Source organism: Carcharhinus amblyrhynchos, chromosome 4 (genome assembly GCF_965287045.1).
Source record: "Carcharhinus amblyrhynchos chromosome 4, sCarAmb.v2.hapA, whole genome shotgun sequence".
NCBI classification, from domain to species: Eukaryota; Metazoa; Chordata; class Chondrichthyes; order Carcharhiniformes; family Carcharhinidae; genus Carcharhinus; species Carcharhinus amblyrhynchos.
This window is the reverse complement of record NC_137327.1, coordinates 112,813,979-112,828,015: the sequence shown is the minus strand read 5'-3', so window position 1 is coordinate 112,828,015 and position 14,037 is coordinate 112,813,979. Positions and strand designations below refer to the sequence as shown.

At 40.5% G+C, this 14,037-nt stretch overlaps 1 protein-coding gene across 4 annotated transcripts in view; it reads left to right on the top strand.

The window, feature by feature from the left end:
* The window catches only part of aifm1 (apoptosis inducing factor mitochondrion associated 1), a 64,716-nt gene that overhangs the window by 35,441 nt on the left and 15,238 nt on the right, over positions 1-14,037 (top strand). For 3 of the 4 annotated variants that reach the window (XM_080187731.1, XM_080187730.1, XM_080187732.1), the window contains 5 exons: positions 1,340-1,464; positions 5,618-5,748; positions 9,073-9,163; positions 11,179-11,263; positions 11,761-11,837. In XM_080187731.1, the coding sequence (XP_080043857.1) occupies positions 1,340-1,464; positions 5,618-5,748; positions 9,073-9,163; positions 11,179-11,263; positions 11,761-11,837 (509 nt within the window). Of the gene's footprint in view, positions 1-1,339; positions 1,465-5,617; positions 5,749-8,689; positions 8,831-9,072; positions 9,164-11,178; positions 11,264-11,760; positions 11,838-14,037 lie in introns of those variants that run through there. The other variant, XM_080187734.1, reaches the window with a different exon arrangement.

The window sequence follows — 14,037 nt, the reverse complement described above, 5'->3', positions numbered from 1 at the left end:
CACGGGGGAAGCAAGCAATGGCAAGAGAAAGAATTCAATAAATGTTTCAGTAAGAAACCTGGTTTATTTAAAATCCTTTTGCAACTGATTTAATCATCATTCAGTCAGCTTCTGAAACATACTTAGGTTGAAAATCTTTCTGCAGGATTGCAGGCTAACAATGGCAAAATGGTTAGCACTGCTGCCTCACTGCTCCAGGGGTTTGATTCCTGGCTTGGGTCACTGTTTGTGGAGAGTCTACATGTTCTTCCCATGTCTTCCTCCAGATGCTCCGGTTTCCTGCCAGTTTGAAAGATGTGCTGGTTAGGTGCATTGGCTATGCTAAATTCTCCTTCAGTGTACCTGAACAGATGCTGGAATGTGGCGACTAAGGGATTTTCACAATAGTTTCATTGCAGTATTAATGTGAGCCTATTTGTGACACTAGTAAATAAAACAAATGAAAAATTATAAAAAGTCAAAAAACAAATAAAATAATCTTCTTGAAGCATGCAAGTTCCTGAGGGAACATGATAGGGTAGATAGGGGGAGGTTGTTTCCACTTGGGGGAATAACTTGAACTAGGGAACAAGGTTTAAGAATAAGGTTTCCCTTTTAAGATGCAGATAAGAATATTTTTTCTCTCGAGAGTCATTAGTCTGGAATTCTCTTCAGAAAACAGTGGAATCTGTCATTGAATTTATTGGCAGAGTTGGACAGATCCTTGATAAACAAGGAAATTAAGGTTATGGTGGGGGCAGGCAGGAAAGTGGAGTTGAACCCACAACCAGATTATCCATGATCTTATTGAATGGCAGAGCAGGCTTGAAGGGTTACATGACCTAATCCTGCTCCTAAATACTATGCTCCTATAAAAACAAAATACCCAATATAATAAGTAATTAATTTCCTGTATTAAAACATCACTCTTTTAATTAGTTAGGCTCATAAACGTGAAAATCACATTTCCAAACAACAGGTTTACGGTAGTATTATAAACAGTTGATGAAATACATGTTTTTGTGAGCAAGGTGTAAAGTATCTGCAATCTTTGTGATTCTAACATGTTGCCTCTTTTCCCCTTCCTGCCAATTGTCAGCAAATGTAGCATTATAAATTTAATATTATGAGCTGTCTCTGTTATCACATCCATTAGAAACAGCATTTGTGGTAATGAGTGCTTTGTACTGCTGGATTTCTGAAAGACATTCTTGGAAATGGAAGTTTATTCTGCTCCTCATTATTTTGTTTATTGATGGTTACTTGCTGACTTTCTTGAGGTTTCCTGTTCTGTTAAAATGTGCTCATCTTATACTGTACAGAATTTGGTTAAAGTTTTTCTTTCTGTCCTTTCTAACAGCACCAGCTGTGCCAGTTAGTGGTGGACCTGACATCCCATCACATGCTCCTTATCTGCTGATTGGTGGAGGAACTGCATCATTTGCAGCAGCTAGATCTATTCGTGCACGGGATCCTGGAGCAAGGGTGGGTAACAACTTGACTTATTCATTAGATAACATTCTAATTAAGTGCATATTTGGGCTGCTCCCTATGATGTTTAGTTGACTTCAGAAAAGTCCTGCGTTGAATCTGTTCTAAGACAGATCCCTGGAAAGACAAAAATTGAAGAGCAGCAATGAATCTCAGCACTTCTGCTTTAGAGGAAGGAAAATCAGTCAATCTGCCTATCCTTGACTGTAGCAGTACTGTAGCAGGCTAATATATTGTATGGTCTCAAATTCACACCCAGAATGGACACTTGAGCTAAATATGGAAGAATGTCTGGTAACAGTGGAAACTTTATTCGTACAAGGAACTCAATGCCTCGAAATACAAGGGAAAAGGTAAATTCATATGTAGTAGTCTCAATGAGAGATAGTGGGCCTGATTTTACCATCAAGTTGTGCCCGTTTTCGGGCACGAAAACTTGGTAAAGTTGGGCCTGAGGCAAGTAGCATGATCCACGCCAGTTCACCCTTTGCCAAGTCCCAAAAATGGCCACAATTGGGACTGCACCTGAAAAGGACGTGACGGCAACTTAAATGCATTTGCGTGCATTTAAATTGATGTAATAGGTTGCACGCCCAACCTTATCAGCACCTCCCCCTTTAACACCACATTAGCACATCCAGAATCGGTGCAAAATAGACCTGCTCTACAAAAGTCCAATTTGGGCACTCCAGTTAGTGAGGAGGTAAGTGCCAGGCGTCCGATGGCTCTCTGCCTCAGTGAGGGGGGCAGGGGGGATCCACTGCCGCCCTGCATAAGATCGTCGAGGGGGGCGGGGGATTGCCCACAATCAGTCTGGCTGGCGGAGAGGGTAGGGGATAAGGCAGTCAGTATTGTTGTGGGGGTGGGGCAATGTCAGTGGGGGCCAGGGGGAGGCATTATCTGGCCCAGCAGGCGATGTGGCAGGGGAGCAGCATTCTGTGTTTTTTTTCTGCGCAGTTGGAGGCGCTGATCGGTGTTGCAGAATTTCGGGCACGTTAAGCCCTGCCCACAGGCTTCTGCAGCGTGGTTCGGAATTGCTGATATTTTTGCAGGTAAAGTGCGTATGGGGGCGCCTGAGAATGGATCTAAAAGTCAGATCTGAAATGCTCTCAGTTTCAAGTCTGCCCTGCATTTAGAATCAAAATGACAAAATAGGACCAATTGTGTTCTCAATGTATGATAGCAAATTTAATTTTGTTTACAACTTTATATGTATTTTCACAAACGTTGAACAATTTTAATAGTTTAATAAAGTAATTATTTAAGATATGATATTGAAACGGTTAATGAGTTTTGATTTATATAACACTCATTATGGAAGGTGACTAACCAGCGACTGTTTAAAGAGAATGAGTTACATATTGCATAGTTTTGGGGGCGGCACAGTAGTTAACATTTCTGCTTCACAGCACTGGGGACTAGGTGCGATTCCCAGCTTGGATCACTGTCTGTGTGGAGTCTGCATGCGTTTCCTCTGGGTGCTCCAGTTTTCTACCACAGTCTGAAAGACGTGCTGGTTAGGTGCATTGGCCATGCTAAGTTGTCCCTCAGGGTACCTGAACAGGCATCAGAGTGTGGTACATAAGAAATAGGAGCAGAAGTAGGCCATCTAGCCCTTCGAGCCTGCCCCGCCATTCAATAAGATCATGGCTGATCTGTCGTGGCTCAGTTCCACATTCCCGCCCTCTCCCCATAACCCTTAATCCCCTCTCTTATCACAAACCCATCAACCCGCGTCTTAAAAATATTTAGCGAGGTAGCCTCCACCACTTCAACGGGCAGAGAATTCCAGAGATTCACCACCCTTTGAGTGAAGAAGTTCCTCCTCAACTCTGTTCTAAACCGCCCCCCCTTTATCTTGAGGCTGTGCCCCCTAGTCCTACTGTCCTTTCTGAGCGGGAAGAGTCTCTCCACCTCTATCCTATCCATCCCATTCATCATCTTATATGTCTCAATGAGATCTCCCCTCATTCTTCTAAACTCTAATGAGTACAAGCCTAGTTTATTCAGCCTCTCCTCATAGCTCAACCCCCTCAACTCCGGCATCAGCCTAGTAAACCTCCTCTGCACTCCCTCCAAGGCCAAAATATCCTTGCGTAAGTACAGTGCCCAGAACTGCACACAGTACTCCAGCTGCGGCCTCACCAGTGCCCTATATAGCCGCAGCAAGACCTCCCTACTTTTATATTCAATCCCCCTCGCTATGAAGGCCAGCATCCCATTCGCCTTCCTGACCACCTGCTGTACCTGCAAGCTGGGTTTTTGCGACTCATGCACAAGGACCCCGAGGTCCCTCTGCACCGTCGCCTGCTTAGGGGATTTTCACAGTACCTCCATAGCAGTGTTAATGTAATCCTACTCGTGACACTAATTAAAAAAAACTTTAGATTTCCAGATGTTGGGTCATCTGGAGTTTGTTTTATTTGCAAAAAGCAAAAATATGAGAGCCCGGTTTTCAAGTTGAAGGGATGTCGTGTATTCATTTTTAAGTCATTTTTGTCACTAGTCAAGGGAGCCCTTAGTGCAATAAAATGGAATATTCTTCCATCTTTGACACCATAAGGATTATTCCGAGTTTGCTGTTTCTTTGGGATTCTCCAAATTAATGTACAGTACATTTTGGACTACTTGTTATAGTTGGCAAGTAGGTAATGCTCCCTGGTGGTAGCATGAATCAGAAAATCAACCCTCAAGTGCCAGCTTTGCACGCTCCAATTAAGGAGCAGCACTGCAGATGCAGATTGTGGTTCTCTTTGTTCTGCTTTCCCAATGTACCTCAATCCAATCTAAATTAAGTGCACTATTTCATCATTGTGACATTTCTACTTGCATCTGCCATCCTTGTAACTCAGCTGGACAGAAATCGTCTGAGTGATGTACTGCTGGAGCATGTCTTTTAGTGACAGAGTTGAAATTGTCCATGTTCATTGTGCATATAAATCTTCCAGCTAGCATCAGCTGCCAGCTGCGCATAAGTTTGGCCAAGGGAATTTACTGTAACTTCAAAGCATATTTTGAAGATATGCTCTCTGTTTTCAATGGCTATCTAAAACGAAAAGCATGAGTGTCAGACTGTTGGATTTTACATAAAATTCTGCAAATGTTCTTACTGTTTAAAACAAAAACTTATTTTTCATTCTTTGAATCCTAGCTTAAACCAGCTTGACCTATTGGAATGAAATGACAAATTCTTTAATGTGCATCTCACAGTGGCAAAATCATTTACTAAACATTTTTCATATGAGAAAGTTTCGTACAATGGATATTTCTTAAAAATGAGTAACAGCTTATTAGCATAATGGAACTTGATGGCCAGTCTCTGATTTAGTGTTTAGTAATTAGCTGACATATAAAGCGTTGAACACTTACAGGTTGTATGTTTGTGTCTTATTAAATATATTTTGGTTCTTGAGTTTAAGATGTGACCTACAATGGTAAAATGTAACGACGTTAATGAGATTTTGCATGATGTAGTTCCTTCTCAGCAAGTTAAAATTGTGCTTTCAGCATGTGTTTGGAGTTTTTATTGTTAATTCTCTCCACATTCTGTCACTCATATAATTGCCTACAACTCCTAAAGGGTGGCACAGTGGTTAGCACTACTGCCTCACAATGCCAGGGACCTGGGTTCAATTCCGGCCTCGGGTCCCTGTCTATGTGGGGTTTGCACATTCTCCCTTTGTCTGCATGGGTTTTCTCCAGACGTCTCGGTTTCCTCCTGCAGTCCAAAGATATGCATGTTAGGTTGATTGACCATGCTAAATTGATCCTAATGTCAGGGGGATTAGCAGGTAAATATGTGGGGTTATGGGCCTGGGTGATATTGTGGTTGATGCAGACTCGATGGGCTGAATGATTTCCTTCTGCACTGTAGGGATTCTATTACTGCACTGCCTACAGGTGTTCATAAGCATTTTTTTCCATTTAGAGTACTCCTTATTTGGTTTGATACTTAGTTGCTCAGCCCATTCAGAGAAGATGCAAGACAGCAGTGTAGCTGAATGCAAAACTGAGGATGAAATGAAGGCATAAGCATCCCATTATAAAATAGCATGTCATCTGAATGACTTTGAGAGTCAGTTGCCTTAGAGAGAGAGAGATAACCATATATAGGACTCAAGTGTTTGATATGCTGAATATGTTTCAGGTCTTGATAGTTTCTGAGGAACCAGATTTGCCATATATGCGGCCACCCCTTTCGAAAGAACTCTGGTTTTCTGATGATTCCAGTGTGCCAGAAACATTGAGGTTTAAGCAATGGAATGGAAAAGAGAGGAGGTAAACATTTGACAACGTTGAAACTTAAATTTTAACAGTTGCTTAGCAGATAGATGCACCTTTTCTGTTTAAGCTTTGCAGTGCAAATTCATAACACAAAATTGACATGAGTTGTAGGATTTTGGCTTTTTGCATTTTTTTCCTTCTTCCAGTAAAGTCACGAATAGAGAACAGGGGATAAATAAATAGCTTAAATTTCCTTTTTACATAGTTGATGGTTATTGAATGGAATAAAAAAAAGTGAAGCAAAAGTAGCATGCTTTTCACAAAATAAAACCAAAATACTACAGATGCTGGAGTCTGAAACAAAAACAGAATGCTGGAAAATCTCAACAGGTTTGACAGCATCTGTGGGGAGAGAATAGAGCCAACGTTCCATGTCTAGATGACTCTCTGTCAGAACTTTGACGAAGGGTTATCTAGACTTGAAACTTTGGCTCTTGTTCTTTCGCTAGGTGCTGTCAGATCTGCTGAGCTTTACCAGCATTTTCTGTTTTTGCTTTTCACCAAATGTACCTTATTTTTCTTTTGAGATGCATTGTCACAACTTGATCAAAGGAGGAGAAACGATCAACCAGGGTTCCCTCTCCTGACCATCAATTGCCCCTCCAAAAAGGGCAGTACGGTAGCACAGTGGTTAGCATTGCTGCTTCACAGCTCCAGGGACTTGGGTTCGATTCCCGGCTTGGGTCACTGCCTTGTGGAGTTTGCACATTCTCCCTGTGTCTGCATGGGTTTCATCTGGGTGCTCTGGTTTCCTCCCACAGTCCAAAGATGTGTGGGTTAGGTTGATTGGCCATGCTAAAATTGCCCCTTGTTGTCCAGAGATGCGTAGGTTAGAGGGATTAGTGGGTAAATATGTAGGCATATGGGTTAGGGTCTGGGTGGGATTGTGATCGGTGCAGACTCAATTGGCTAAATGGCCTTTTTCTGCACTGTAGGGTTTGTATGATTCTATGAACCAATTTCTGCAGCAAGTCAACTGAGTTTTGCAACAATAGAATGCAGATTGTGTAGAAAATCTATTTGTAACTTGGATACATTGCTATCAATTAAATTACCCCACACATAACCACTTTTTAAATGGTATGCACAGAACAGTGAAACAGTTTACTTTAGAAAAATTGGGCACTTAAATCTTTTTAAAGTTTATTTACTGTGTTCAGCAAAGGGTTTCTTCAAAATTACAGATGTATGAAACATACAAAATAGGAGCGGAATAAGCCTTTGGGCCCTTTTAGCTGTTCTGCTATGTGATCGGATCATGGTTGGTCTATTTGTGTTTTAAGCCCCACCTACCCCTGATAAACTATGATTCCCTTGCCTAACAAGAATCTACCTACCTCTGTCTTAAAAATATTCAATGACCCTGCCTCCATCCCCTTCTGAGGCAGTGTTCCAAAGTCGCACAACCTTCTGGGCGAAAAGGATTTCCCCTCATCTCTGTCCTAAGAAGGAAACTCCTAATTTTAAAACAGTGTTTCATAGTTCTGGATTGGATTCACCCACAAGAAAAATCATCCTTTTCACTTCTAGCTTGTTAAGATCATTCAGGATCTTCTATACATGGCACGATGGCACAGAGGTTAGCACCGCTATCTCTCAGTGTCAGGGATCCTGGTTCGATTCCTGGCTTGGGTTACTGTGTTGAGTTTGCATGTTCTCCTTGTGTCTGTGTGAGTTTCCTCCAGGTGTTCCGGTGTCCTCCCACAATCCAGAAATGTGTGGGTTAGGTGGATTGGCTGTGCCAAATTGCCCCTTAGTCCCCCTGACACTAACTAGGGTAAATACATGAGGTTTTGGGCATGGGGCCTAAGTGGGATAGTGGGCGGTGCAGATTTGATGGGCCGAATGACCACCTCCTGCACTGTAAGATTCTATGACGCTAATCAAATCACCTTTCACTCTTTTAAAGTACCAGCAATAAAGTTGCCAGTTAGTATCTTCTTGCTTCCGTACCCAAGATCAGTATAAGTTGCTTAATATGACAGCTTTAAGTACTAGTATGTTAACCATGAGATCACCTAATGTGGTAAACTGAACCTAACCTGAACCTGGGCAACACAGTGGCAAAGTGGTTAGCACTGTAACTGTCTAATGAAGTTTGCATGTTTTCCCCTTGTCTATGTGGGTTTCCTTCAGGTGCTTCGGTTTCTTCCCACAGTCCAAAGATGTGCAAGTAAGGTGGATTGGCTGTGCTGAATTGCATTGTGGTGTCCAAAGATAAGTAGGTTAGGGGGATTAGTGGGATAAACATCTGGGGTTACGGGGATAGGGCTGGGGTAAGATGCTCCGTTAGAAAGTAGGTGCAGATTCAATGGGCTGAATGGCCCCCATGATAAACATTTAAAAGAACTGCTAAAACTTGAATGTTCCCATTTGAAGTGAGATTTGTTGATATCCTTATTTATATCTATAGCATTAATGTACACAGCACTAGAGTTAACGAAAAAAGGTGATGCAATCACACAGTTAACAAGCTAGGAGATACATTGTTATCATTTTAAATGAGTAAACTCACTGCTGAGACTGTGTTCATTATACAAGGAAATACAATTTGTAAATACTGCCACTTGAAAGACTTCGAACACAGGCCAAGCTTGAGCTTCTGCAAAGCTTTCTGATTAAGGAATTAAAATCAATGAACCCAGTGCATTTCATATTTTCTTCAGAAATCTGCCTAGCAGGTAACCAATAGCATTCTGAATTTGAATGCTGATAGGTGTCACCATTATTTTTAATCTCTGTTGATTTGCAGTTTGTTAATCCCTGTGCATTTCACATTTATGCACGTCACCACCTAAACCGGATTAAACGTCTGTGAAACCAACTGATTAAGTAATTAGAATCACTGGAGTTAGCTAATCCCCATACATTTCACCCTTCACGGATAAAGCTTAAAATTGTAAATTGCATAGGAGTCAACATGCTACAATTCAATTGGAATATCAAAAGAAAATGTATTAATGCAACCAGCATTCCACGACAATCACTACCCTTGAATCTGGGGAACAAGAAAAGATGAAATCAAATTCTATGGTGGTTTCATTGGTTCCAAAATAATTGAACACTAGGGATCCAGGTATCTGGACCTTGACATTTCTTTGTGGGATAATAGATACAAATTTGTCTGAAATTCTCTCTCTCTCTCCCCTAATTTAACAGATATGTTAACCCTTTTTATGAGGTTGCGCAGAAAAGAGGAATTTGGATGAATGCCTTTGTACCAATTATCACAAGGCTCTGACTTTTAAATTATAGTGTTACTGCTCAGTTTCAAAGATATGAAAGAACTTGATTAACCTGTATTCTTCATGTTTACAGCATTTTTTTCCAGCCTCCATCTTTCTATGTAAGCCCTCAGGATTTGCCTTCTGTGGAAAATGGAGGAGTGGCAGTGTTGACTGGCAAAAAAGTAAGTCCAAAATTTTGATTTGATGATTGTACCAAGTTAACATTAGATTCAATACTGATGCTACTTGGTAAAATGTTACTTACTCACTGAAGAGAAGGACTTGGTGGATGATGAGTCTGGGAAAAGGTGTGTAGATAGTTTGAATCATGTTGAGATCCAAAAGGAGGTGGTGTTGGGGTTCTTGAGAAACATTAAGGTAGACAAGTCCCCAGGACCTGTTGTGATATACACCAGGATACTGAGTGAGACAGGAGAGGAAATTGCGGGGGTCATGAGAGAAATCTTTGTATTCTCACTGGCTCTAGGGGAGGTCCCAGAGGAGTGGAGAATAGCAATGTCATTCCTTTGTTTACGAAGGGTAGCAAGAATAATCCAGGTAATTACAGGCCGGTGAGCCTTATATCAATGGTAGGGAAAATATTGGAGAGGATTCTTCGAGACAGGATTTATTCCCACTTGGAATTAAATGGACATATTAGTGAGAGGCAACGTGGTTTTGTGAAGGGGAAGTCGTGTCTTACTATCTTGATTGAATTTTTTGAGGAAATGACGAAGGTGATTGATGATGGTAGGGCGGTGGATGTTGTCTACATGGACTTCACTAAGGCCTTTGACAAGGTCCCTCATGGCAAACTGGTGCAGAAGGTGAAGTCACATGGGATCAGAGGTGAGCTGGCAAGGTGGATACAAAACTAGCTGAGACAAAGAAGACAAAGGGTAGTAGTGGCAGTGTGCATTTCTGAATGAAGGGCTGTGACAAATGGAGATCAGTGCTGGGACCTTTGCTGTTTGTAATATATATAAATGATTTGGAGGAAAATGTAACCGGTTTGATTAGTAAGTTTGCGGACAACATAAAGGTTGGTGCATTTGCAGATAGCAATGAGGACCATCAGAGGATGCAGCAGGATGTAGATCGGTTGGAGACTTGGACATAGAGATGGCAAATGGAGTTTAATCCAGACAAATGTGAGGTAATGCATTTTGGGAGGTCTAATACAGAAAAGAAATATACAGTAAATGGCAGAACCTTTGAGTATTGACAGGCAAAGGGATCTGGGTGTACAGGTACACGGTCACTGAAAGTGGCACCGCAGGTGGAGAAGATAGTCAAGAATGCATACGGCATGCTTGCCTCCAACGGCCAGGGCATTGAGTTTAAAAACTGGCAAGTCCTGTTGCAGCTTTATAGAACCTTAGTTAGGCCACACTTGGCATATAGTCTTCAAATCTGGTTGCCAGACTACCAGAAGGATGTGGAAGCTTTGGAGAGGGTACAGAAAAGATTTACCAGGATGCTGCTTGGTTTGGAGGGCAATAGCTATGAAGAGAGGTTGGAAAAACTTGCTTTATTCTCACTGGAACAACAGAGGTTGAGGGGTGACCTGATAGAAGTCTATAAGATAAGAGACATGGACAGAGTGGATAGTCAAAAGCTTTTTCCCAGGGTGGATGAGTCAATTACTAGGGAGCATAGGTTTAAGGTGTGGGGGACAAGGTTTAAAAGAGATGTACGAGGCCAATTTCTTTTTTACACAAAGGGTGGTGGGTTACCTGGAACTCGTTACTGGGGAAAGTAGTGGAAGTGAATACATTAGTGGCTTTTAAGGGATGTCTTGACAAATACATGAATTGGATGGAAAAAGAGGGATATGGTCCCCGGAAGAGTAGGGGGTTTTAGTTAAATCGGGCAGCATGGTCGTTGTACACCTGGAGGGCCGACGGGCCTTTTCCTGTGCCATGATTTTCTTTGTTCTTTGATGTTAGAAATGATAGAGATGCTATAGAATTTTCCACAATAGATATGAATATAGCAATATACTTTTAGATAGAGATTGACTCAGGAACTCCCATGTTCTTGCACATAATTGAAATATTTCAGTTCCTTTGTTTTAGTGCATTTTGAATTGAGCTTGGGTATGACATAAAGGGTAAACAAAACATCAGAATGCGTTGTTGTGGGAAGGCTTTGAATAATCACAAGATTTATTTGCATTATGTTTCTGTGTCTTCAGGTTGTACACATGGATGTCCGAGGGAATAAAGTAAAATTAGACAATGGTTTGGAAATAACATATGATAAATGTTTAATAGCAACAGGTAAATTATATTTCTATTGTTTGCAATCCTTGAATTTAGTTCATGGTCATTTCTGAATGCATTCATGTTGCAGTGAACATTAACGATGTAAGCTTAAGCAATTTGTGCTTACTAAGAAAGAATGAATGTATTTCTCCTAGAATAGAAAGGTTCTAACATGAACATTAAATAACTTCAGAAACTGTTATGCAAACAAAAAGGCTTTGTTTCCTTTATTTGCAAATGTATAAGTTGTAACTCCTCTCTCAGCTCTGTCTCCCCTGGCTGCACTCCTGAGATCGTATGGTGTGAGATCCAGAACTCACTGAGTGATAATTGCAGGGGAAATTCATGGACCTCCTGTTTATGCACTATGCCACTTCTTGTTTTATTATCGCCACCTTTGCCATATTTGTTTCAAATGATTTGCTGAGCTTTTCCCTAAGTTATTTCATCTTCTAGCACCACCACTCCCCAGTTTCTGTTTTTCTTATTCAGCTCTCTGTTTGTGTCCCTAGGTGGAACTCCACGTAACCTTCCAGCACTTGAAAGAGCTGGAGAAGAGGTGCAAAAACGGACAACGCTGTTCAGAAAGGTAACTGTACAGTCGTGCTTCCGTGATTTGTTTCCCATACCTGGATTCCATTTTATGATTATATTTCCACTCAGGCACTTTATGCATTGAAATTCCAATATTGTGTCGCAAAAATGTTTTATACATAGGACAAGGGCTGTTTAGTGCCTGACCTGTATTGAGTTAGCTGATTGGGAAATAACTATGTTAACATTACTGTCAACTTCAGCACTCCTTAACAAGGGCTGGGTAAATTAGCTGGTGCCACTATTGATTACGTTAGGCAATTCCTCCCTAACTCTGTGTGTATGCCTGAGCATTCATGCACATGTCAGAGCGGGATGAGATTGATGTGTGCCAGAGTCAAATAACTTCCTGATGCTCACTGTCTATGTGCACACATGGGCAATTAGGAAGGTATTCTAGTGCAAGGAATGTAGAAAAGTCAGATGATAAAACTACTGGATATCAAAACTTGCTACTCAACTGAACTGAATTTTTTGATCACAAAGTCCTGTCATTCCATGAACTGTAAATTCATTTTATCAACTTGGATTATAACTTTTTTGTATTACAAGACAATTATGATGCTTGGGATCATTTGGGACATTTAGTGTGCTAGCATGAAATACATAAAGGCAGTTCCAAAAAGCAAAACAAAAAAGGCAGAAACTTAGCTGCAACAAGTAATATGGGCAGTTCAAAAAATGCTTGTATTCATACTTTTGTTTTCCTATTTTGAATATCAAAATTTTTAAGCGTTCAAAAAACCTGTCTTTGGACAGGTTTCTTATCTTTTCGTAATTTCCTCTTAATTTTCTGAATTAACTTGCATATGTCAAGCCTCCTAGCCATGACCAGTAACTTGCATTGGAATGTGCACAATATATTTTTCTTATTGTAAAACATGTTGTAAATTTTAATCTCTGGTTAGGAAATGTATGACATTCAACCTGCACCTTGTGGCATGTATGGTTAAACAATTCATGGTATTAACCAGCTAAATCATCAGCCAAATCAGTGAGTATACTTAAATGCTTTCAAACCCAGCATTGCCCTGAGTATCAGAGGATGCTACCACGTCACTATATGCGCAGCGAGCTGTATACTCGGCTCAACGTATAAGCATAGGCAAAAGTAATCTAGATACATGAGACAAAGCAGAACATTGCTGTGTGTCAGGAGTATAACCTGACTGACACAAGTTGGACAGCATTATTGCATTTCATTCCACTAGCTATAAATAACTAAGTGTATAAGATGATAGAAAATATAATGCTAGTTAAATGCATTTATTACCTTTTCAAGTTCATAGTAGCTGCAAATCATTCAGATGGGAAACTTTCCTGCATTTGGAAATTATATTTAGCATATATGGACAGGAGTCTGATCAAGCAGATTGGCCTGCTGCATTCTCTCTTCATTGCCCCCATGTTCCATTCTAAAATGTATCTGGTTGGTCCACTTTTTTTGCCATTAACTTTGAGATCTGAGTAAAAGCCTACTCGATAGCAATAAAGGCAGTGCACTTCTTAACAATAAGCTTGTTTAATATGATGCAGATAGTTGAGGCATTTGTAAAATTATTTTAAAACAAATTAGAAATTCATGATAAGAAGCAACTTGACATGTACAAACTACGTTGCATCCTTGCAGCAGCTAACTATTGACCATGAATTGTCCATTACATTCCATTAGCTGTCTACTAACTGAGGACTTAAGAAAGTGAGCTACTTGAGACAGTGGATTCAGATAGGGCGTTCAAGTTACAGCCAAGGAGATGGAGGAAGATTTACAGATATTAAGTCGAAGTAAGGGAGGAAATATTACAGCAATCTTGGTATGTTTAAAATTAGACCTTGGATATGGGCTGGTATTGCTGGGTATGGGAGTTATAACAACGAATAACCACAAGTGAGTAACAGTAGAAACTCATTTTGCATTAAATTACAGATGGAAATAAAATCCAATCCATTGGAGAACATCATAAAGCCTTGACCCAGTTTGAAGCAAAATCAGTTTTTCTCTATAAGTCGTTATTTTTTTCAAACTGGACCGTGAATGATATAATGTTGTGTAATGAGACTGGATGCTTACTGAAAAATATAAACCACAAATTGATTTCTAAGATCCCAACCAATATATTTTGCTTTATATTGCGTGTGATGACAATACAGCCATTCATTTTTGTGGTATTTGAAGTAATCATTTCAGATCAATG